The sequence below is a fragment of the Antedon mediterranea genome, chromosome 1, assembly GCF_964355755.1.
Source record: "Antedon mediterranea chromosome 1, ecAntMedi1.1, whole genome shotgun sequence".
NCBI classification, from domain to species: domain Eukaryota; kingdom Metazoa; phylum Echinodermata; class Crinoidea; order Comatulida; family Antedonidae; genus Antedon; species Antedon mediterranea.
In genome coordinates, this window is record NC_092670.1 from 11,407,814 (window position 1) to 11,433,683 (window position 25,870).

Sequence of the window (25,870 nt, forward strand, 5' to 3'; positions counted from 1 at the left end):
AATTTACACAGACGAGTCGTACCGGTAAGCGGAAAACAAATATATATATAATATATATATAAAATCTATGTTATTTCTTATGACTATTTACGCAACATGCGGAGCGGACGGGGGCGGTTGAGCGGAATAGATAGATAGATAGATACAGATTATTATATGTGGGACAAGCTACGCGGTTTTCTCTTACCGCTACCACTGTCTGTACATTAATTAACCCTAAAGCTTAGTTCTCACTAGGACGCAACGCAAAGACGTAAGTGTAACGCAAGCGGGTTGACTAATAGCAAGCGACAGTTCGAATAATCCATCGCTTGTGATTTGTCAACTCACTTACGTTGCGTTACGGCCTTGTGTTGAGTCTCTGGTGGGAACTAAGCATTAAAGCCAATTTACACAGACGAGCGGTAACGGTAATAAAAATTCCTTATGACCATTTACACACAACGCGGAGCGGACGGTCGGTCCGCTCAGGATAGATACAGATTATACGTGGGACAATCTACGCGGTTCACCGCTTACCGTTACCGCTCGTCTATGTATAAATTGGCCTTAACGTTTACTGTATAACCGCAACGGTTACAACATGTAAGGCAGTTCATATAAAAATACATTAAGAAATTACTTATTATTAAGTAAGTATTTTTTTTAAATGTTTTCAACAATTTTCTATTGTAAAATAAATATAATGAGTGCCTTCGTTACAATAGAAACAAAATGATATGTATCTTTTAACTTTGCAATTACACTGGTACACAATTGATGCAATATAAATATTGATCAGGGGAAATTAAATGCGTTTATGTCATGCACGCCATGAAGAAAAAATGTAGCTTAGCTGACACAAATTATAAAATTTGAACGACGACAGGAATGACATATACTTTTAAGCATATACATTTTATGAGTGAATATACTCGTTTGCGTAAAAGTACGATGTAAAGCCTGTTTTCCGGTCGAAGTTATTCGATGCTATCGTCGTTGATCGTTCAGCCTGTTTTCCTGTCGACGTTATTCGATGCTATCGTCGTTGATCGTTAACAGTTCAACGACGATCATTTGAAAACGATCAAGTTGAAATGATAACGATAGCGAGTACCTTTTCTTGTAAATGGTTAACATTTCAATGTTTACGTAAGATCACCGATTATTGTTAACGTAGCGTCGAATAACGTCGACAGGAAAACAGGCTTTATACTCCAATACGAACAACGTCAGAATCAGAGGAAATTAAAATCACCAATTTGTGGTAAGCTCTGCATACCACTCTAGTGGACCCGTGTATTTCCGTTATGCTGGCACCAATATTTATAACCACAAACACAACCCGTAAGTCACTCTAATGTGAACCATTTCGTTTGAACCTACTCCCAGTGTTAACCACAAACACAATTTGTAAGTCGCTGCCGATGTGAACCATCTAGTTTGAACCTGTATCCTCGTTACGCTTTCTCACGCCATACTGTTTATGTTTGATGTTTGATCGGAAAAAATCCATTACGTCTTTCAGTACATTTCAGTTACTAATGTACGGGTTGGTTATGACTCAATTTGACTCGTCTTGGTAACAGTAATGGCTTTCAAAATGTAATATAATGTAAAACCACCGTGTACGTGAAAGGTTGTAGGCCTATATAACTGGAACAGGGTTAACATCAACTCAAGTTCTCGGTACGAATATGCCCCAACGTGTATCTGTTTCAATAATGCTTTCAATCATGTTTCCGAGATAGTTTCTTTTAAAAATAGTAAATAATAGATATTTGAACACGTTTTCAAAAAAAATCTGGAAATGAGTGTTGAATACCAAATCACATATCGTTTTAAGACTATGATGTCAATAACAAGGTCAAAATCCGCGTTATAAATGAATTGAAATTGATTTTGCTACTTATATATCATCAGCTAAGATATCATTTAAAATTGAATCGAATTCACCGAATTGCTTGGCAAAAGTGATAACATGCCACTAAAGTGTTTATCATATACATTTGTGTTTTACATGTACGACATATTTACAGAATATTTACAACTTATTAATATTGATATAGTATTTAAATAAAAATAATTTCTTAAATATACTTGAATCCTAATATTGACACTTTGTTTACGTACATCAAATAGATAAACATTTGTGTCGAATAAGAACCGCGACGCTTATAATAAATAACCGTAAGTCCGGTGCACACTGAATATCTTACACGCGAAGTGACAAGCGACAAACCGCAAAATTGCGCGAAGCTTGAAAATCGACTGATGTTCACTGAAATCGTTCGTCGCGTCATAATTACGGTTCGATTTGACGCTTGCCGCGTGTCGCTTCGCGTGTGTCTTGTTCAGTATGCACCGGTCTTTACAATGGATACCATTGGGCAGTAGCCTCGACACAATGTATTATAATGCGGTTGTAAATATCAACTATCAAAACAACCACCATTAGCCAAATAAAAAGCACCACAGTCAAATAAGTGCCGCATACCTTTAAAGAGACCACGGTGATAACTTTACAATTTACACGGGCAAGAATAAGATTGTTATACGAAAATAATGCCTTCTCAGAGGCAATGCTCATGGTCTTTTTTCAGATGGTAGTAATTGGTCATGATAATAGGCCTACCCCTGAGATAAATCCATCCGAATCTGTACGTGGTGTGAACGACACGAGGCCTATCGTGGGTGGGAAACAATGACCAGTATAAACCTCATTCCAAACAAAATTGAAATAAATTTTGGCGGTGCATCTTTTACATCTATTCAGCAATATGAATAAAATAGGCCTAGCTATAATACAGCAGTAATTGAAAATATTCAATATTCACAAACTCTGGTGTCTCACAGCAGAAATGTTGTCACTCTTGATCACCACGACTTAGTTAAGCTTATACCAAAAACCTGGTTGTTGTGAATATGCACGTTACTTCAATATTATGTAAGGCCCCGGTGTAGGCCTACACAGTATTCACATTTGTTCACTTGTCTGCTGAGTGGCCGTTATATTAGTGGTTCCGGCATCGTTTGCGATGGTATATTCAGGCCCGGCTGATACATGTCCAAAGAGAAGATACCTTCTAAAGTATTTCTTAAATAGAGGGCTTCGGGTGTATAGCACGATCGGGTTGACGCACGAATTCATGTACATAAATATGGTGGATATACTTGGCAAAAGTTTAATCCATCCATGGTCAAGATCATGATTGAACTGCTTTACTAGATTATTGACATTAAGTGGAAGCCAACAGATAGCAAACAAAACAGCGATTATCATTACAGTAGCGGCGAGGTGTTTTCGAGCGGCTTGCGAGCGACTTGTGCCACCTGATGACGAATTAAACGTTGCCGGCTGATCCGTTAGCTTCACGGCCATCATTATATAAAAAAGCACAACTAACAACATTGGTACGATATACATAAAAACGAATCGAACAATGGCGTAAGCTATCGCTTCTGGTGAGCCATGCGGTAAATGCTGACACCAGGAAAATTCACAATACGTTTCGACGTTGGCGGTATAAGTCAACGGTATGCTGAACCCGATGGATACGATCCAAATGACTGCAAGTTTGAACAGAAGCGAGTTTACAGGGTTAAGGCTACTTCTTGATTTTGGCTGAGCAACGGCTTTATATCGATCTAAGCTTAAACTCAGAATAGTGAAAATAGTGACGCCCTGGATAACGATGGATAATGAGCTGAAAAACTTACATTGTAGTTTCGAGGTTTTGAAAGGTTGTAAGTATTTTCTAAATTCTAAAATTGGGGTTAAGGACATCAATATAAAGTCTCCAATTGCTAAATTCAACATGGCATAATTCGAACTTGTGCGCATGTGTCTGTTTAATGTCACGGACAGTATAACGAGCAGGTTACCAAGAAGTCCCACTATTGAAATGATCACTGTTGCAGCCACATAAATTTTGGCATCAGTCTCGGGAACATAATATTCAGGTTGCGTACAGTTAGGCCCAGTATTGTTATCCATTATTGCACCACTTTGTTTTACTGTGTATTTTCTTCAGACGTAACGAGTAGTATAGTCATAGTTGCCTATAAAATAAAGAACAGAATTTGGTTATTATTTCTCACAATAAATACATTTCAAACAAAATATACATTTGAACAGAGATTGTCTCGGATAACAAGGTTGAGGATGCTGATGGTTCTTGAAGCTCTCTTTGCAGCTCAAAACAAAGCTAAACTGAGATTGGGTGCAAGTGAAGCGTCAGAGCCAAAAAAATGTGCAAAACCTGGTTCCGCAGTTGCCATGGAGCATGCAATCGAGAGATGTCTCCAACAAGAATGTCAATATGATGCAGCGAGGGAAGAAACATGAAAGTCAAAGAGGATGAAAATAACAGTTATGAATAGTAGGATGCTGGTTACACAGTTATGTTTGGTTCCCACTAGAGACACAACACGAGGACGCAACGTAGGTGAGTTGACCACTCACAAGCAATGGATTATTATTCGAACTGTCGCTTGTCATTGGTCAACTCGCTGGCGTTGCGTTGCGTTCTAGTGGGAGCAAAGCTTTACCATGGACGCAAGTGTATAGAGAGATAGCGCTAGGCCTAGATGGACAGTAGGATGCTGATGACAAGAGATGGTGCAAAATAGAACAGAATAGATTTAGCGAGAGAAGAGATGTGCTGAGGTAACGCAAGAAGATGCACAGGACAGAGATGGTTCCCACGTTGTTTTCTAATCATTCAAGTTCACTTAAAAAGGAATGCGAAAGTGATAGAAGATTATTTTCTTACGTTGTGTCATTGCGTTGGAATTGCGGCATGATTTTTTCATAGTGGGGACCAAGCCAATGTAGGCTTACGTCTTAGCATTGCGTACAAGTGGGAACTAAAATTAAAGCGTGGTGATGAAAGAGTTGGCATAGTACATATGCCGACAGAGCGAATTTAAATTCGAAAGAAGAAGATTTTTTTTTATAAATTTAACAATATGTGCATTGTATCATTAAGAAATCCTTTCAACTCTCTGCGAATGTTTTAAAACTATATGTTTGTACGCATTACTAAAATTAGAGTAAGGATACAAGAAATAAAGTAATTGATAAATTGAACATTAAAGCCCATACTTAGATTGTGGATTAAAGTAAAACGTCTTGAAAATGGAAATGAATATTGTTATTCATTTCACCGTCGATACACTCTACACTATTCATATCCAAATTTATGTTGCACTTAATGCGATATCGTATACGTTTCTATTTTTATAGTCCATTTGCTACTGTTGCGCGCGTTTTATGTTATTTGTCGAATGATATCATTTTAAACATATCTTGTTTCACTATCGGACCAATTTACATCACACTGGTATTGACAGAGCAGTGTCAATATTGGAGATATGCACCCATTACACACAATTTATGTGCATAATTTTCAAAAGTCTCAACAACGGGATGGTTTAAATTTTCATCATGAAATTTAATTTTGATATATTGTATTGAAAATAAATAATACGTGACATTGAAAAGAAATAAAAAAAATCAATAAATGTAAAAGAATAGAACATAAATTTACAGTGAAAGGTTATGTACTATCTAATTAAGCCGCCGATTATCGGTACTTTATCTACACCTCGTCCAGTATCATAGTCACATGTATCACATGTGACGCATGTACCATGCCTGTACCTGCACTTTAACCTTACCCAACATGATACAGAATCTACATGTGATTATTGTGACACTGTATTACAGACTATGCCTTGATACTGGTAATATAATCATATTTGTTGAAAGAGTACAGTTAATCTGGTGAACATTAATAGGTACGACTTTTGATCCGTATCTATCTGAACCGAACCGATTTAATGAATCGCGAAACTTATGTGTATGTTGAAATATAACGAGTGGGGACCGTTATATTATACTGACGACTATAGTCCTAGAACACAACTAAAATAAGTTCTTTCATACAAAGATGACATATTCATGTTTATTTAACTTAATCTTACAGATCAGTCGTTAGCTTAATCGCAATAATCCGTTAGATTTAAAATCATCTTTATCAGCTGGGTTCCATAATCTTTAAGTCGATACACTTGAATTACTATGTAAGATATTTTCTAAAACAAAAATCAATTTATAATATATAAGGTATGCTGTGAGTGACCGAGCAGCAGTTTAGACAGGGGCACTGCAAACGATAGCCGTAATAATATCGGCACAGGTTCAAGGCACTTCCTCGCAATGGTTCTGGTGGTAGAATAATTCATTTGTGATAAGTATCGGAGTCAACTGTATAAACCTATCTTAGCTCGTGTGTGAATTCATACCAGTGAATCTTTCGGAATGGGCATGGGCAGGGGTTACACGCATGCCTTGGTCCGTACCATTACTGTATTGGGTTAACAAAACCTTCCAGCTGAATCACTACTGTTATAGGGAAAACCACGCGAGTGGCCATTTATCCCTCAAATAAGATGAAAAGGAAATAAACACTTTGACAAAATTCCTTATGATTTCTATCTACTTCTTCAATGTTTATGCTCTAAGTAATGTAGAGTATTTGTAATTCACATGCACTCCACTAGTTATCAAACTTTATGTGACAAAATATATATGGACATGATGATGTAATATACAACCATATTTAAGCATATTAAGCCATTAATGCAATTATTCTAATGTAAAATCATTTATTTATAAATGTAAACTAGGTAAATATAAGCCAAATCTATCAAAATGGTTATGAACGAGTTAAAAAGGTTTTATGGAACGGAAAAATTTATTTATCATCAGAATTTTGAGGACAGTATTTTTAATAGAAAATGGATAAAATTAGAAGAATTTATAAATCAAATATGAAATTGTTAGAGATTAGAATAATTTTTATGAACCTTTATTTAATTTGTTAGATGGATATCTTTGTTGTTTTTGTTTGCTTTTAATTTTAATTTTTTATTTGATTATGTTTTTCCTTTGTAATGTATTATATGATGAAATAAAAAAATAAATATTTAAGCATATCACTACCATATTTGGCCACGTCACACTTTTTTGTCAAACTAGTTTGATAGCGTAGCCAGAGCTAAGTAAAATAAAAAAAGATCCGATGATAGTTTCTGCTTCGGTTGTTCTTTGCCAGGAATCAGTTTGGTAGAATGTTTTTCTATTGCCTTAATTCGGCTAAAAGTCACAAAGTGTTGAAAATTAAATGGGAAATTAGAAAAAAAAAACTTTTAAAAATATTATTGCATAGTAATTTAATCCTAGACGAATAATTACATATTAAAATTATATTTTTACGTAGTCAATTAAGTAAGCATTAGTGAGTATAGAAAATAGAGCAACATTCGCCGACAACGTAATGACGTACGCGCAACGCAAGTGAGTTGACCAATCACAAGCGACAGTTCGGATGATTCATTGCGTCGTGATTGGTCAACCAAATTACTTGCGTTGCACTTACATCCCTGTGGGAAGCAATCTCTATTCTATACCTATCTCTAGATATGTTGCGCCTTGCGTCCAAGTGGTAACCAAACGTTCAGAATTTGGCACTGTGTGTATTTTATTCCGTACTTCACGCCATTAGATAAATACTTGAGTATACGTGACGCAATTGCGTACAAATAATACGTGTACAAACGTCCATTTGGGAAACGCAGGTACGTGTAGGCCTAATGTTTGCTTAACTAGAGTTCGTAAAATTTAACGTTGAATGTAAAAATCAGGTTTACCGCCTACTCGTTTTAACCCATTGGAGTCATATCCTCAGGAGTGAATTGTACCAAATTAATGCGCTAATTTTCTGCCGGACTTACGATCACCAAATAATAAAAAATGATTCTTACGGTTTTAGAGACGAGCTTATGAAAACGACAGCGCATCAATAACACGATTATATGAGCGATTAAATTACCGCTAACGCTGGACATACCGGTCAATTTAAAACTTGAAAATGCAATCAAATCTTGCTGAAATAATCAGTATATAGACAAAATAGGATCATTAATTAAGATTGAGTTGGACGAGAATTTAAAATTCATTACCACTAATCGAACGCGTTAAGAAAATTGCAAACATATTAATCACGGTTTAAGAGATGTTGCTCTTCTATGTAGGCCCGTAGCAGTAAACTTAACTCCTTGGATTTAATCTTGATATAAAAACACCGTAATATTTTGCTGGTATTGTTCTGTTCTGTCGTTTTAGCAAATTAATCACTTTACAACAACAATGAACCGTAGACTATGATGCCATGAAAACAAAAATATTCTTTTTCCGCGAGTTAACGAATAGTTTGAGAAGAATATACGAACAGAGTAGATACTATACTCAAGTAGGTGATCGGTGTGTTTGATTAAGAGTTTTAATTCAAGAAAATACGTCACTAAACCAGAGAGCGTGTACCCATATCGGACCTAATATATAATAATATATAATATCGTAATATAATTTAGTTGTAACGCGTTACCGAATATATCATGTGGTAGTGGGATTGTCGTAGTGGTTAACATTCTCGTCTGCAGTAACTGATCTCAGAGTCATGGGTTCGAGTCTTGTCAGACTCCAGAAACACAATGACAAGAAACAACCCCACTCCCAAGACGTGATTGTTGTATTTTGTTTTATCGGACTTAATATATAATAATATATAATATCGTAATATAATTTAGTTGTAACGCGTTACCGAATATATTATGTGGTAGTGAGATTGTCGTAGTGATTAAGATTCTCGTCTACAGTAACGGATCTCAGGGTCATGGGTTCGAGTCTTGTCAGACGCCAGAAACACCATGACAAGAAACAATTCCATTCCGAAGACGTGATTGTTGTATTTTGTTTTATCGGACTTAATATATAATAATATATAATATCGTAATATAATTTAGTTGTAACGCGTTACCGAATATATTATGTGGTAGTTGGATTGTCGTAGTGGTTAACATTCTCGTCTACAGTAACTGATCTCAGAGTCATGGGTTCGAGTTCTGTCAGACGCCAGAAACACCATGACAAGAAACAACCCCACTCCCGTGATTGTTGTATTTTGTTTTATTATTTATAAAATGTACAATCAGACTTTGTTTATGTATTGTTTTCTTATCCGTTTGTCCTGTCATGGAAGAATGTTATTTCCTCCATGGTCACGTGAACATGGAGACGTACAATGAATGAAATAAGTTATGGTTATCGTTCTCTAACTCCGAGTGTTTTTGTAATCCCATGCCATACCCGAAACACCGTTCATTCAATACAATTTTATTCGGTGTTTGCCTTCCATAGTTTAACCATAGTTTTTGTTTTCGTTTGCAATATTGCTTCGCTTAGTAGTCATCATAACTTGTCATTAGATAGATAGGAAGTAACACATTAACCTTTGAAGCTAATTAACTAAATTAGGCGATTTGTTTCTGTTTTAGAGCATTTTACAACAATTATAGTCAAATAGACTATCTAAATCCATTACGTTCAAGTATTACATCTATCATTATAAAATATAAAGCGACTGCATCTGTACTAACCATACTCATTTCATTTGATTTCAATTCATTCAATATTTATTTCGCCCAAAATCAAACATCAACATATGTACACTTACTAAACAAATAAAACAACAAACAAGTATCAGATCAAAGAATTCTATAGAGTCCTATTAAAAATATCAGAATCAATACAATTTCGTAGATCGAATATAAAGAATTATAGTTTTAAGGAGGATTTCGAAACAGAAACAAGGATCAGTAGGACTATACTCATTATCACATTATTTTTTTGTTCAAAATTTCATTGTTATGTATTTTTGTAGGCCTTTGCTAATCTTCTCACCCTTACTTAAGACTCGTACCAAAAAATGTATTTATAGAGCAGTCTTGTCCCCTTATTTAATCAATTTGTTGAACAAGAATACTGCAGAGGTCAAAATCTAGCACGCCAATAGAAACATTGAATATCACTTTTCCGTTGAATAGAACAAAATCACCAATGACACGTAATAAATTGGATATACGTAGCTGTGTTATAAAAATTACAATATTCACTAATATGATAACTCTATTTCGGGGTCAAATTCACTCGATTAAACTTTTTTTTTAAATTTCAAGAAGATTGGCCTTTTTATTTTCACAGTTTTGTTGGAGATTACTCATCGAGAATATTGAATGAAAATGTGTTTTTTAAATTACCATTCCTTTTAACTCATCTTATTAATATCTCTTACGTTTTATTTTAGTAAACTAAAACCAAATCAATTTAAATTGATGTAATTTGATATTTAAAAAAAAAAAACATAATAAGCGGTTTAAATTTGAATATTCCGTTGTTTATACATTTTGTAGACAGTGATGATTGGTTTGACCTAGATTTGTGTCTATGGCCTGTTTCTGCTAACAAAGAAAACTGTTGTGGTGTTTTGAGCAGTTGGTAATACTTTTTACACCTGGACGCTGTATGCAGTAATCGAATTGTGCCTGCGTTGACGATACCCATTTAAAAAAAATTTAAATTTTATAATACCGAATAGTAATACCATACGGAGCAATAAACACGAATGCTCACAACCAATCGGGGTTATGGGGATAATCCAAAAGGGGACCATGTTGCTAACCACAGTCATATTCATGTAGGCCTACACTGATAAGCCTAATATCTATATGCCATGATATCTTTAAAAAAAAAAACCATATTAATTATTACAATTTACAATTTTACAACAACAACACCCAACAGTACACCAAAAAGAAGCGAGTGCTTGTCAGTTTGGTAACTATTATTTAAATGCATCTACATATACATACATACACCATACAACAACAATTATGTACAGTACAAAAGAAGTAAAAACATTGGTCGCCTACGACCGGTCAGCACCTCCGGTATGGAAATTCTTCTGTGGGGATACGGGGAAATGTCTTTCCTGCCTACGAAAAAGGGGATAATCACAATGCTAACACGACGTTCGTTCCACTCCGATGCCCATATAACAGATGTAAAAAATGAAAAAAAAAATTAAAATTCGATACCTAATTAAACAGGTCAGTTTGATTTTATAGTAATAAACTCTCATCGATCATACATACAAAATATGATATGTTATTACAATACAGATTATATGTTACAAAATTAAGCTACTTTTAATGATTCAATTAAAAAAAAATCATTTTGAAAACAAGTTAACAACCGCAAGGTGTTTTTCCAACTATCATTCAAAATAAGTAGAATACAATATGAAGCCCGTTGAGATTAAACTTTAAACAATAAACCAATGAGTTCAAAGCCTATACAAAAAAAACAAGTGGACCTCGCATATCACACGAATATTGTACGCGGCCAGAAGAATATTACACGCATGTCACACGAATATTTCACGCTGCCACACAAATATTACACGCATGTCACAAGAATATTACAGGCATGGTCCACGAATATTACTCGCATGTCCACGAATTTTACACGCATGCAACATGAATTATACACGCATTCCACACGAATATTATACAGTGTTTTAATTACGATTTGGGAACGTTATTTTCAAGTTTGTCGTGTTCAGGAAGGCAATTTTAAACCAGTTCTCCACCATTCGGCTTTTTATTCGAGAACATTTAGTGGAAAAAAGGCATGTTGTGCATTTTTGCATATAAAATAATAGATGGAAACGTCAATGCGCATGCGTATAAGATGACACTTTCGATTCGCGCGAATGAATTCGGCTAGTGGAAACTGGTTTTACACCTACAATCCTATTGAAGTTGAAAGGACATGTTATGTCCGGTTCGAATCGAACTCTGACCAGCTTACCTATTCAACCACGTCCAATTAAAAAATGAGTAAATTATTAAAAGGTATTGTGAAAGTTACCAGTGTGGCGAGAATAAACATTTAATAACCAGAAAGATATCTGCGGGATTTCTCCATTAACAAATTGACGTGCAGTCTCATCTCTACTAATAAATAATGTTCTGACGATATTGTAAATGTCATAATAAAACGTATTTTTAAAAAATACTGTTTTTCTAAGAAAATTAAATACTGCCTTATTGATTACTCATCATTGAAAGTCAACGTTTAGGTCTATAATCAGTCACGTGTTTGGAAAACATTAATCAAGGCAATCTAACAACAGGACACTTAGCTCTCGCCTTGCCAAGATAAAAAATCGTAACAGACCTCTGATCTTATGTCTGGCTGCGACAACTACAGTACTGAACTATCAATGTACATAATATTCTCTGTGGGCCGGTTTCTGTTAACCAACTATTTAAGGAAGCCAATTAGCCGATCGAAAATCAGTCAAAATGTTTTGGGGCTGTAGAACTGATCGTGTCTCAGGCACAGAAAAACCCTTTGATCTCTGGAGCTCAGCATCCTGCTGATAAATTGCCTTGCTTAAATTCAAATATGAACGCGTATAGTTTCAAAAACATAATGAACATGCGCATAGGTTTAGTGAAATGTATAGTAGAATTAGAGTAGGGTCTATACAATAGTAATAATACTTGTATTCTGAAAATTTCAACTCAAAATATAATGATCACTAAGTATAAACAATCATCAACAAATTCGCAATAAGAAGTTGTACAAAGGTCGTGCCATCATTTCAACGTACAGTAACATAAAATGTTATTTCTCCTTCTGACGTATTAAAAAAATAAAATCCATATAACATCTGACCCTGAAATACTCAATAAAAAAATTTAAGATATGAATAGTAATAATTGCTGAAGTCTGAAAATGTCAGCCTAGAAAAATTAATTCATCATTTTGAGAAAAATTAATTTCAAAGTGACAAAAAGCTTGGCATATCTAAAAAAAAAGTGTACACAATTTTATAGATTAAAATAACAATGCTATTTAATTGCTGAAAACACCATAGGCAACAACACAACAGCCTGTAAGGAGACTTCATCTTACAATCGTAACATTTGATACAATGCCTAAGAACAAAAACAGTTTCTTGTTTTATACAACGTCAAACTTGAAGGTGTGACATATTAATCATTTGAAATCATTAATGGATTGTTAGTGGCTGAAGATGAGTTCGCCTAGAAACCTCAATTGAACAGCATTTTGAAGAAAAAAAATATTAACCTTTCAAGTGGAAACTGATCAAAAACTAATGTGTTTATTACTTGGCTTTTTGATAAAATTTGTTTTTGTTTGTTTGAACAATCAATCCAGTTTATCTTGTTTGAACGTCAACGTTCACAATTTTCAAGTTATCGTCGTGGATTTTGTTAAATAAGTTCTGGCAATATTCCTATTGATTTCCGGAAAATCGATATATGGATAACGTCACAAAGCTGATTGTTGAAATATCGAGTAATTTGTTTATTTAATAGTATATCGGCCGCCATATAAAATAGCAATCCGTGTAGACTGACGCGCCAGGTATTTCTCTAAGATTTCGAGCGCTTAATTTTACATCTTGTTGTTCATTTCAATTTCAGGAATAAAATGACACAGAATAAAAAGAAAACAAATGTTTGACCTTATTATAAAGCGTGGTTCCTACTCTAAAACGCACGAAACGTAATCAGTGTCGTATCGACGCGCAAAGTTTTGTATTGCGTAATCACAAGTGGGAACCGACGACGTAAAATCAGGAATAATTGTGATAACTATAAGGTGTATAAACATAAACGTTATATTGGTATCGTAAAAAATGTAAAATAGTGTTTAGATCTTAAACATGTATTTTGGATCCACTTTTTCCACACATTTAGCCTTAAACATGTTTAGATATGAACATGTCTAGGTTCTAAATACATTACTAAACATGGAGTCCAACTCAACACATCAGTGACGTGTTGATTGTTAAACATGTGGAGCAATAATATAAAGACATGTTTATGTTTTAAACGTGTTTAATTTGCCATGTGTGCAGCTTTTTTCCCGTCACAGTAATATCGTATGCACGCAACGCTAACACGTACCTAAAAAACGTTGACTGAGTGTAATATATTGACATGTTGACTGTTAAACGAGTGGATGAAAACAACATGTAGCTATAAACACGTTTAGGTTTTAAACATGCTAAACATGTAACTACGTATTTAAAATCTAAATGTGTGGGAAAAAGTGGGTACAAAATAATATATGTTTAAGATTACTATTTTTACGGCGTAAAGGTACTGGCTATCGCTATAAAATATGGATTAGGGTTATATTGTTTAAATGCATTAGCATATTTCTGTCAATAGACAGATAATGAGAACATCATACTACATTATGTTTCCACTACTCCTACGCACAATATTATTGCAACATCAGCACTGTCCAGACGACGATGTCATTAAATCGGACACTAAAACAAAACACGCTCTAGTTAAACATTTGGTGAAGAAATAAAAAACGGATCGTTGTCGTAAATAATTAATAAACCGTTATTACAAAACCACTGACCGTTGGTCAACTGACTCTGTCTACACTATCAAACTTTATGTGACAAAAAAATGTGGACATAATATATAATAATAATATATAATATGGACATGATGATGTCATACCACCATATTTAAGCATATCACTACCATTTGGGCACATCACACTTTTTTTGTCAAACTAATTTGATAGTGTAAACAGAGTCACGAAGACGCATGGCATGCAAAGGCGTGCTTTTTACGCACAACGCACGTAATTCGACCAATACGACAAGTTAAACTGACTAAATCTAACAGAGAAAAGAGCGTGTACGGCATAGAATAAGAGAGGGTGAATTCGGCGGAGACGACATTCAGCTAAATAAAATTGAAGATTTGAATTCTCATATGTGTCAACAATTAAATGTCTAATTTAAAGTTTCTGTTGAAGTTAAATTGAATCTCGAAAAAAAACATATATTAAAACGAAACTTTACATCTCATTCATGATATTTTAAAACGTTCGGTAATTTTCTAAAATTGATTTTTATATCAAAATATATTTAAAATTACGTATTGGGACAAATCAGCATGGTTGTTACGAAGGCAGATTAAATATTAATGAAAATATTCATGTTGATTTCAATAGTGAAATTGGAATGATACAACTACAAGTCATATCACGTCTTAAATAGCAATAAATCAATGATTATATTTACATATTAAAAAAAAAATACTAAGCACCATAATTGATTCGAATTATATTCACCCGCGCTGCACAATGGTTTGTTTTCTTTAAAGTTAATTGACCGCACTATGATAACATGTCCTACATTTATTAAAGTTTAAATACACGATATTGAAACTAAATAATTATAGTTGTTTGTGTAATTGCACATCATTAGACACAATGCAAACAGAAAAAAAACTTTCACCTACTTCGTAAAAATATTGTAAATCAAACTTAATATCTAAAAACAATAACAAAATATTCAGAAGATTTACTAACGTGTCCGTTAATTTCCACGTTTTCACAAGATTTTCAATTCTGCCGTGATTGGTCAAATTATTTGTGGCGCGCGTAGGCCTACGTTTCATGCGTTTGCGTCCAAAAGGGAATCAAAAGTCATTGTCTGGGACCATTCAATAGTCAGCACCGGGTAGGCTTTCTTCATGAGCAGCGCTTCTATTGGAGCAGGAGCGCTAGTAGACCAAATTCAGTATCGTTTTTATTTCGGTAAATTACCTCATGAAAAAGGACGGCGTGATATCACCCCAATGTTGTACAAAATACTGTGTGGAATGAAATAAAAAGAAAGAAAATCTAATAAAATTAATAAAATAAAAAGGAACCCAAGAATATACTGCTTATGGTATATGAAAATGTAACAATTAGAATTGGGACAAATGCAGAAATTGAACCAGGCACACGTACGTTAAATATGTGAACATTCGCATTATATTTACGCGCGCTTCATTATGTAATCTATGATGCCGCGTAGTGCAATCTATGATGCCGCGTAGTGTTATCTATGATGCCGCGTAGTGTAATTTATGATGCCGCGTAGTGTTATCTATGATGCCGTGTAGTGTAATCTATGATACCGCGTAGTGTAGTGTAATCTATGATACCGCGTAGTGTTATCTATGATTCCGCGTAGTGTAATCTATGATACCGCGTAGTGTAATCTATGATACCGCGTAGTGTTATCTATGATGCCGTGTATAGTGTAGGCCTAATCTATGATGCCGCGTAGTGTAATATATGATGCCGCGTAGTGTAATCTATGAAGCCGCGTAGTGTAATCTATGATGCCGCGTAGTGTAATCTATGATGCCGCGTAGTGTAATCTATGATGCTACGTAGTGTAATCGTAAATAATTATTTTGACAGAATAATGCCTTCGTCTTGTTCACATGAAAATATACGGATTTGAATACAAGGATGGCAGATTTAATCTGAAAATTTAAAGATGTCTCGAAAAATGAATAAAATCCATAAAAACTAGATTTGACATTTGATTAATAAATCATGGTGACATGTTCTGTGAGTCAAAAGGGAAAACAAGAGTTTGTTATAGCAAACGTTTAAGTATAAAATTCAACCAGATTCTGGTACAGTACGGTATTATGCCTAGATACAACAAACATGACATGTAGTTTCCTGTCTGCTGACTACATTATTATTATTTGTTTATTTCTTCTTCATAATATCGCCTCTTTTACAAAAAAAATCGTTAGTGACAAAGTTTTTCTGCAAGCCATCTAATTTCAGTATTACAAATTATTTTCATTATTATATAACATTATACCAATATTGATTTTTAAAGATAATTATGATACTATGTAGGCCTACTCATATTTGTTATTGTTGACACTATCAGTTCAGTTAGTTGGGATTAAGTAAGCATGAGTTGGTGTTTACTATGAATTCAGTATTATAATTTTGTCTATAACAATTATAATAATGTTCGATATTACTAAGGATGTGATTATGATGATACGTACCTATAATGCTGTATTCATATTATTTATTATAGATACTACTACAGACAATTATTTGTCAAGTGGTAGGCCTACTATATCCTCATGGAGTGGTTTTTTCGGGGATATATAATAGCTCTGCTAACTTTTCTGGCTGTTTACTTTATCGTTTTGATTTAGCTTTTTTTTTTTGTATCTCCATTGAGATCCAGCCACTGATACCCACAGCATTGTCATTTTTTTCAGTAATTTGCCTTTGGATTTATATATATATACATATATATATATATATATATATATATATATATATATATATATATATATATATATATATAATCATACTGTCAAGTTATTGAAACAGTGCTGAGATTCGGAACATGATCTCATAATCGCGTCGAGCATAGCTCATCGGCGAAAGTTCCATATTTTTAGTATTAGTTTTTTGTATGAACCAATGTCTCTGGCGGGATTTTAACCTGCGAATTCTCGCTTACAGGGCGAGTATCATACCACTAGACCACATAGCCATATATGGTAGTATCGCCGATTTTCACCAACCACATACTTTCTCTCATAGAACAAACACCCTCGCAATCAGTGGAGGCTTTACTAGTCAGTATAAATTCCAACTTTAAAGTTGGTTTTAGGGCCCGTTCAGGCTCAGTTCGGGTAAGTTTATTTCTACCCACCAAAGTTAGCGATAACTATTACACCAATGGATCCAACTTACCCGGGTAAATAAATAAACCTGAACGAGCCATTAGGATCGACGTTGGACATCATGTCGATTATTACAAAATCTATATGTCAAGAGAAAAAAAAAATGGTTGGCCTTTGAAAATTGTTAACCTTTCGATTTTCATTATTGTAAGTAATGTCTGACTGTTAAATGACATGTTACCATTATTCCATAATATTCTGCTGTAGGCGCCTGATTTGTAGTTTTAAATGAAACTTATCAAATTGAGATCAAGGGATAATTTTTCTATAACAACAATTATCCTTGTGTATAAGAAAAAATAAAGTAGTTCATTTCTCTGTAGAATTGTAAGTTTCATGCCTACTTAATCCCAGAATACATTGTGTGAAAATATATCCAATCAACGTCATCCATCCTTGCATGGAGCACGAGTTAATTCGTGCAATATGCGAGCACCATGTAATTTGTTTAACCAATTGCAAAGAATAGCGTAATAGAATGCGTTACCGTAATTAAGCTTGCCTCGCGTATGCCACGCGTGTAAAGCCCCGTTTCCACTAGAGACGCAACGTAAGGACGGTAGACGCAACGCAAGCGAGTTGACCAATCACAGGCGACAATTCGAAAAATCCATCACGTCGCAGCTGTGTCGTGGGAACCAAGCTTAATATTCGAAGAAAAAAAAAATTAAATTGTGACTATATGAAACATTTACATTAGAGTGTAGACCTAAATGTCTTGTGATGCTTGTTTGTTTGAGAAAGAAGAAATAAAAAGTTTATATTCGTGAGACACGTCTGTACAATGAATCATTTATTAAGCGGATTAAATATTATAATTTTTTATTTTTTTTTAAAAGTACACTCGTATGTCTTTTATGTACCTATTTATTAATAATGTATTGTGGTGCTTGTTTGTTTGTCTTTGGAAATCTTTTTTTGGAAAAAAAATAAATAAATAAAAAGCTTATATTCGTATGTCTGTACAATGAAGCATGAAGCGGGTGTAGTTTGATTGTTTTAAAGTACACTCGTATTTTTTAATAATAGCTACTGCAATTGAATTGAATTATTCAAATTAATCACCTTGTCAGTGTTTTAAGCATTTTATTAATATTTTATAACACTGCCTGTGCTTCTCTCTCTGTCTGCTATAACACTGTCAATGGACCTAACTAATTTATAGGTTAAACAGTGTAAATAATACATTTTTAAATAGTGTATTTCACGAAATATATATATTTCCAGATAGACATATTTTGTAACATCACAAGTAAACGCTCTTTTTTTAAATCATACTGAATTTAAGATTAAGGTCAGGTCGCTTATTTTGCTTATGACATGATACAGACGTCATATGTAATACAAATGTGACAATGTATCACAGCATTTGCCAATGTTACTGGGCAAATTATAGATAGGCCTACAGTAACGAAAATCGGCTATGATGATAAGCAAATGTATACACTTGTCTTAATACGATGTTTACCTAACATATCACACGAATATTGCCTTTTAGAGTAGAGTACACAACATCAAATTTGGTGACTATGATTAGATATCGTATTGAAATATTTCGTAAAGTCGCATCAACATGTGACGCCACACAGTCAATGGAACAGAATATCATTTGAAGAAGGTACAGCGATAATTAAAAATCAATCAAATTCGTAAATGGAAGAATTTAAGTTGGCTGACATCAATTTATTTTAAAAAGATTGTTAATGTCATTTTAATGATCAGGGCATAATGATAAACGTTTAATTAATTTGAGGATCATAATTAGGTTAAAGACTATGATTTAAGTCCAACAATGCGAGACATTCAATTACCCACAAAATAAAATGTACGAATGTTCGTTGTATCATGGCATACAACTCGCATACCACGTCAATTTATGCGCGCGACATTCAAATGATGATAAAACGGCGCGCGTGCATACATTGATATCTCCAGTGTATCACTATGTGACGATGATTTGATATTTCGACATGTTTATTCATGGTTCTATATTTTAAAAAGGATGATTACACATAACTTTCATAATACAGTACATGAATAAAAGGCAACAGATATAAACCATCAAAGAGGTGTCGTTTCAATTTAAAAGAAAAACTCTTTTTTGATAGGCACTTTTGACGGGAACTGGTAGGCCTACGTTATTCAAGAGTTTTGGACCAATTAAAGTAATACTATGTTCAACATAAGTAGTTTTGGAAAAAGAAATAGGCCTACGTATTCGGTTAGCGCTGAGACATCACATGAGACAAGATAGAACACAGTTAGTTAGTGCTTGTTCATGTATCCTAAACTAATAATATCCTATCAGCAATCGCCATTTGCCCGGTTAGCGCTGAGACATCACATGAGACAAGATAGAACACAGTTAGTTAGTGCTTGTTCATGTATCCTAAACTAATAATATCCTATCAGCAATCGCCATTTGCCCAGAGCATGTGTTCACTACTTCAGTCATGAACTCAGTCATGAACTATTTTCTTGTTGGCAATCATACGGGTAATAATAGATTAAGATGTGACAAGGCGAAACTTAAGGGGGAAAGGGAGACAAAAGTGTTGCATGATTCTGCATCTGAATGCCGTTAGCCCCGGAAACCAATGGTCCGACTGTCGCGTCATCCTTTTTCATTATAACACTGATGCGTTTGACATATTATATATTTTCCACGTTTTGAATAGATTCTTCACCTTGAGGTACCTTCTATGACATTCAAGGTTAAAGAATATGATAATAATATATTTTTTAAGCTTTGTGATGATATTGCCTTTTACGAAACATAATTACAAATATGATAATTTAATGGAGAGGAGATAAACTAGTATTATATATTATTATTATTATTATATCAATATTTATAAAGCGTCAATTCAAAGACCGAGGTACAAAATCAAAGGCGCTGGGCATGTTAGTGGTCGAAAAAATGAGTTTTGAGCAATTTTTTAAAATAAGGCAACAGAAGAGCAGTGTTTAATTTGTGGGGGGAGTGAATTCCAATGTATGTTTTATTGATTGTATTGTTCATGTAAAATCCGGAATAAATTGATGAATTGAATTGAATAGTCGTCGCATGTAATGTGCCTACATGTTACACTGATTTACATCATTTGCATAATCGGCTTCAGGGGCGCAGCCAGGAAAGAATTAAAGGGGGGGTCAACCAATATGTGAGTATTTTGCGAGCGAAGCGAGCAACCATGGGCTGGGGGCCAGGGGGCCGCCAAAGGCCCCCGGTTGGGGTCCAGGGGGCGAAGCCCCCTGGAAGCTTTGGCGGTCTAGGGCAATCTAGATCATTTGAATCGGTTTACGCACACACAAATATGACAATGTTAACACTAATAAACTGAAACAAAGAAAACAAAAAACAACTCTCATTTTCATTACAGAACATTTTTATATTCCAGGCTGCCACAGACAAACACTTTTTTTCTTGCTTGTTTGTTGATTTGTTTAGAGAGGCTGTAAACTCAGAGGAGGAATTATTTGAATTCCTCCCTTTTCACCAATACAAAAGTTGCATGAAATGAACGTAGAGATGCAAAAGTTTGAAAAAAGAAATTAGAATGATAGCATGGAGGGAGTGATATTATTAAATGAGAACCGTAATGTTAGAGTTCATACACTGTGCAAGTCCAAGAAGCTATCTTGGTTCCGTGTGTATGTGAGACGCTTATCATACCCAGTACATACAATATTTTGTTTAAAAATATACCTATTTTGTTCGAATGTATAGTATAGGTGATAGCTTATACATAATTGTAATAACTAACTTCTAAATTATTATCATACATTTTACGTTAGTTACTATAAGGGCGCTCTTGACATCGCGTGATGCATCTTTAAACATAAGTTTGGAACATTCTTCTTGGCTTGGAGACAGAATTCGCGAATGACATTCTCTGTATTAATGTTCATGTTAAAGTGTATGTTCATGAGGCACAGTCCCGAAAGCTGCTCATAAGACATGTGATTTCCCAAACAGGTTTTCGTTCTCCATAAAGTCGAAAAACTCCGCTCAGTTTAAGCAGACGTTACGGGCATAGGCCTACGCGATTAGAAGAAGTGCACGCACATTCGGGAACACATTTGGATCCGCTAATTTTACACAGTCGCTTCCATCACTGAAGCTCGGAATGAAGATGTTCGTGTCTTGGCAGATCATCGTACCAAATTCAAGTTCCTTGAAGACTTCTTCAACATTACACTTCACTATAGACTCGGGTGCTACGCCAAATATTTTAAAGCATGGCCTGTTATCGGCAGAAAAACGGGTTTTTAACTCGGTTTGTAATCAAGAAGTTGATTTGGTAATACTGCTCGGTAGTAATCTTCCACAGTATCTCCAGGATGATTTGATCTGTATTGTTGTCTCATGTTTTTATTTATTTTTTCTAAAAAAAAGGTGGGGTCAGGACCCCCGTGACCCCCCCACTGGCTGCGCCCCTGGGCTTCGTCAAACACAACTCACTTTTGTTTTTCATTATATTTCATATACTTGCTTGATGTTAGCATCATGTCTGATAGAAATCCGTATGAGTACCTTAGGCTTATCTACTACGCGTTGTTTTTGGAAGTTCTGGGCTATTGCTGTAATAGTGGTCTACAGCATGTGTCCCGATGGCAGGCACGCGTAGTACGTGTACATCCATAAAACATCAATAAAAAAATAACATTAAAGACATATATATGCAAGTCAACCATAATTTCTTCAATGGTTTAGAGCAGTTAACAAAATTTAGGGTGTTGTGAAAGCAACCTATATACCTATACACTCTGAAATCCAGGCCTATCACAACTAAGAGCGAATGGGCGAGAATACAGCGGAACTATGTGGTAAAGCGCATTTGAACATATTCATGCAAAGTGTGCTATATTTATATGTGGTAGTAGTAATATTATTATTATTCTATCTTGATACGATCTGTATCGAACTGTTTATTGCATTTTCGTTGTCCTTGTCCTCATTCAGTCTTTGTTTCGTCGTGTTTCATCCATGTTTACCACTTTGTTTTATGATGCAAAAGATATTGTGTGTTTTTTTTCCTTTCTGGTATCAAGACTCTAAAGCCCATAAGTGGCTTATTTGTTTTCTGGCACAAGCAATTTTTATATCTAATTTAAATTCTAATATACTGTATTACTTTATTTGTATTGTGTGCATACAATATATAAAAATACACTATGAATATACAATTTACTTTTATTAACGTAAGTAATGTCTATTTTTTTTTTATACTGTTGAGTGACAAGAAAACCTATTCGGCATAGCATGCCGGCGTACCATAGCATGCCGGCGTACCATACCATATCAATAATACAGTCTCTATACTTTTAAATGATAAACATAAGCAATTGTACTGTCTACACGCGAGGCAATAATTAATTTTGTATTAAGGGCTTATTCACTTTGGACACTAATCAAACCAACATCAATTTAATATAATCATGAACATTGATTGCTTTACAAGCTCATCATCAATGATAATAAAAATACAAATCTTAATCTATTATTATTGCCGCCCTTGTATACAATCTGCGAAACTGAATTAGTAAGTAGTATTATGCGCATCATATTAATATATGTATTGTTGCTTTTCGGCGAATCAGTAATTAATTAACTGAATTGTGGACTTTATTATATTTACTTGTCGGCGGTATACTAAAACAGTAATGGTTCGTAAACCAATTAGGTATTATATTATAACGTCTGATAGACCTCCACATTTGTTTGTGTTTGTCGCTTGACAAAAAAAATTATTCCCTCACCTCTAAGCCGGCAATATCTGTATAATAGTTGAGGTGCATTAAAACAAGGCCAACAACCATAATTCGCGTGCTAAAACGCATAGTGATACCGGACCGACAGACAGAACGACAGACCGACAGACCGAACGACATAGTGAGGAGAGTGGGAAAGGTGACGTAAACGTAACACTTGTACTACGTTTTATAACGGATTTGAATATCTATCAATAATAATCTATAACTATTGATGTATTGGACGAATGACGTAATGGTAGATCAGTTGAGCCGATTCTGCATAAATGCTCCCTATAGTCTCTTGAAATTAACGCCGTTCTTAATGTGGTCATTTGGTCAGCAATATAAATCAAATCATGTATAAATACAAATAATTCAAAACATGTACTGTGCAACAATTTGTATAAACTAAGTTTCATCATTCTTGTCAGCGACTTAATGCCAATTTACACAGACGCTCGGTAACGGTAATAAACATATAGAATCTATGTTACAAGCTACGCGGTTTTCCGCTTATCGTTACCACTCGTCTGTGTAAATTGGCCTTAAAGCGTGGTTCCCACTAGCGACGCAACACAAGGACGTAACGCAACGCAAGTGAATTGACCAATCACAAGCGATGGCTTATTCGCTTGTGATTGCTAACTGTCTATAACTTCGCTTGTCATTGGTTAAAACGCTTGCGTTGCGTTTACGTCCTTGCGTTATGTTCTAGTGGGAACCAAGCATTACGCGACCACAACGAATACCGCGAACTTCTGCTTTAACGACGCGTCACGCCTCATTCAAAATGAGTTTTCCTTATTTTTTTTCTTAATTCGCGAAAGACGATTCATTTTAATGAAAAGATTCTAATAAGATATTGTAAAAGAATAAATAACAAAATCCGATCACCACAATCCCAGTTATCATATATCATTGAGGTATAAAATAAATAAATTTAGACCTCCATATACAGAATAATATACAACATAATTATGATACAAAATAGTAATTACTATTATTATTAGTCAGATGATAGGCATATACAATCGGATAATTGTACCATTCTTAAAAGTGATGACGAATTGCAATATAAAGCATCATATTTTCCGCTTTGTGTGTTGTCGTTAAGATAAGATAAATCATAATTATACGTATATAGGGTTTGTGTCATTCCGATAAGGTACGTCGTAATTACGCTTCGTTAGTTGGGGTTACGACAAAATAAGTCGTAATTACGCTTTGTATGTCGACGACAATACGGCAACATAAGTCGTAATTACGCTTTGTATGTCGTTGTTACGGAAATATAAGTCGTAATTACGCTTTCCATGTCGTGGTTACGGCAAGATAAGTCGTAATTACGTTTTGTATGTCGACGGCATTACGGCAAGATAAGTCCTAATTACACTTTGCATGTCGTGGTTACGGCAAGATAAGTTGTAATTACGCTATGTATGCCGTCATTAGGAAACTTATTTCATATCGTTTAATAAACGTACTAATTACGCTTAAAGTTGTAATTACGAGAAAATAATTCAAAAATAGGACAAATCTTAATTAAAATCACAGTACGGCCTATAATATTTTTAAAAGATATTGAGTTGGTGTTATGTTATCATTGCGGCATGCGTATTTACTGATAAAACACGTAAAACCATTAAGAGTAACCACTGAGATGCTCAATTTACGAACTACGTACGTCGTAATTATGAGGTATTACGACATAACGATTTGGTAATTCTACTAAAAATATAACATATTCGTTAATTGTTACTAATAGCCCTTCGAAAACTGCAAATACATGTTGAGCAAGGTGACTCAATGCGCCAATGGCTTTCTATGACATATGAAGCCATGTAGTAAAAATGAAATGGCAATTTTGTATCAATATTTATTACAAGAAGAGTTGTTTAATGTTACTTTTTAAATCCATCCGATGATATATGTGAGTTTTTCGTATTTGGTCGTAACCTTTGGCGACTCAGCCAAAGGTTGATGAGAGCACTGTGGATAATATTAACTTCCAAAATGATGTATGTAGTTAAGTATTTTAATTAATATACAATTGGTTATTTAGAAGATTTAACAACAAAAAAAAGAATTTTAAGAAGTAAATACTTACGTATTTTTATTTTCTGAATTACTAAACATTTAATAATTCAGAAAACAAAAATACTAAATGAATGCTAATGTTTACCAATTATATGATACAATTATGATATCAATAAGGGAAAAACAGAAAATAATGAAAAAGAGGTAGAACATGTTTAGAAATTATGTAATGAAACATTGAATGAATAAAGGTGGTGGCGAACCACAACAGATAAGAAACAACTTCCAAAATGAAGAACATTATAATATTTTGATAATACCATAGGCCTAATGATAATTTTGATAATGGACATGAAATAATGTAAACAAAATCATGAAGGTTATTATCGAGGGAGATCATCTCCATCTACATAACAAATTTAATAGCAGCACAATGGGTTGGTCACGTTTATGTAATAGATTGATTGATAGGCCAAAAATTACTACTCAATCTTTGAATCTGTATTTGTATCTGTATCCGTAACGTCAGTCACCATCAATGATGGATGAACAAAAC

The 25,870-nt window shown here is 34.4% G+C and overlaps 1 protein-coding gene across 1 annotated transcript in view; it reads right to left on the minus strand.

Annotated features, from left to right (window-relative positions):
- Positions 1-2,871: 2,871 nt before the first annotated feature.
- The window catches only part of LOC140056370 (bombesin receptor subtype-3-like), a 37,565-nt gene continuing 14,566 nt past the window's right edge, over positions 2,872-25,870 (minus strand). The window contains exon 2 of the mRNA XM_072101730.1: positions 2,872-4,041. Coding sequence (XP_071957831.1) covers positions 2,957-3,976 — 1,020 coding nt within the window. The 5' untranslated portion in view covers positions 3,977-4,041 and the 3' untranslated portion in view covers positions 2,872-2,956. The remainder of the gene's footprint in view (positions 4,042-25,870) is intronic.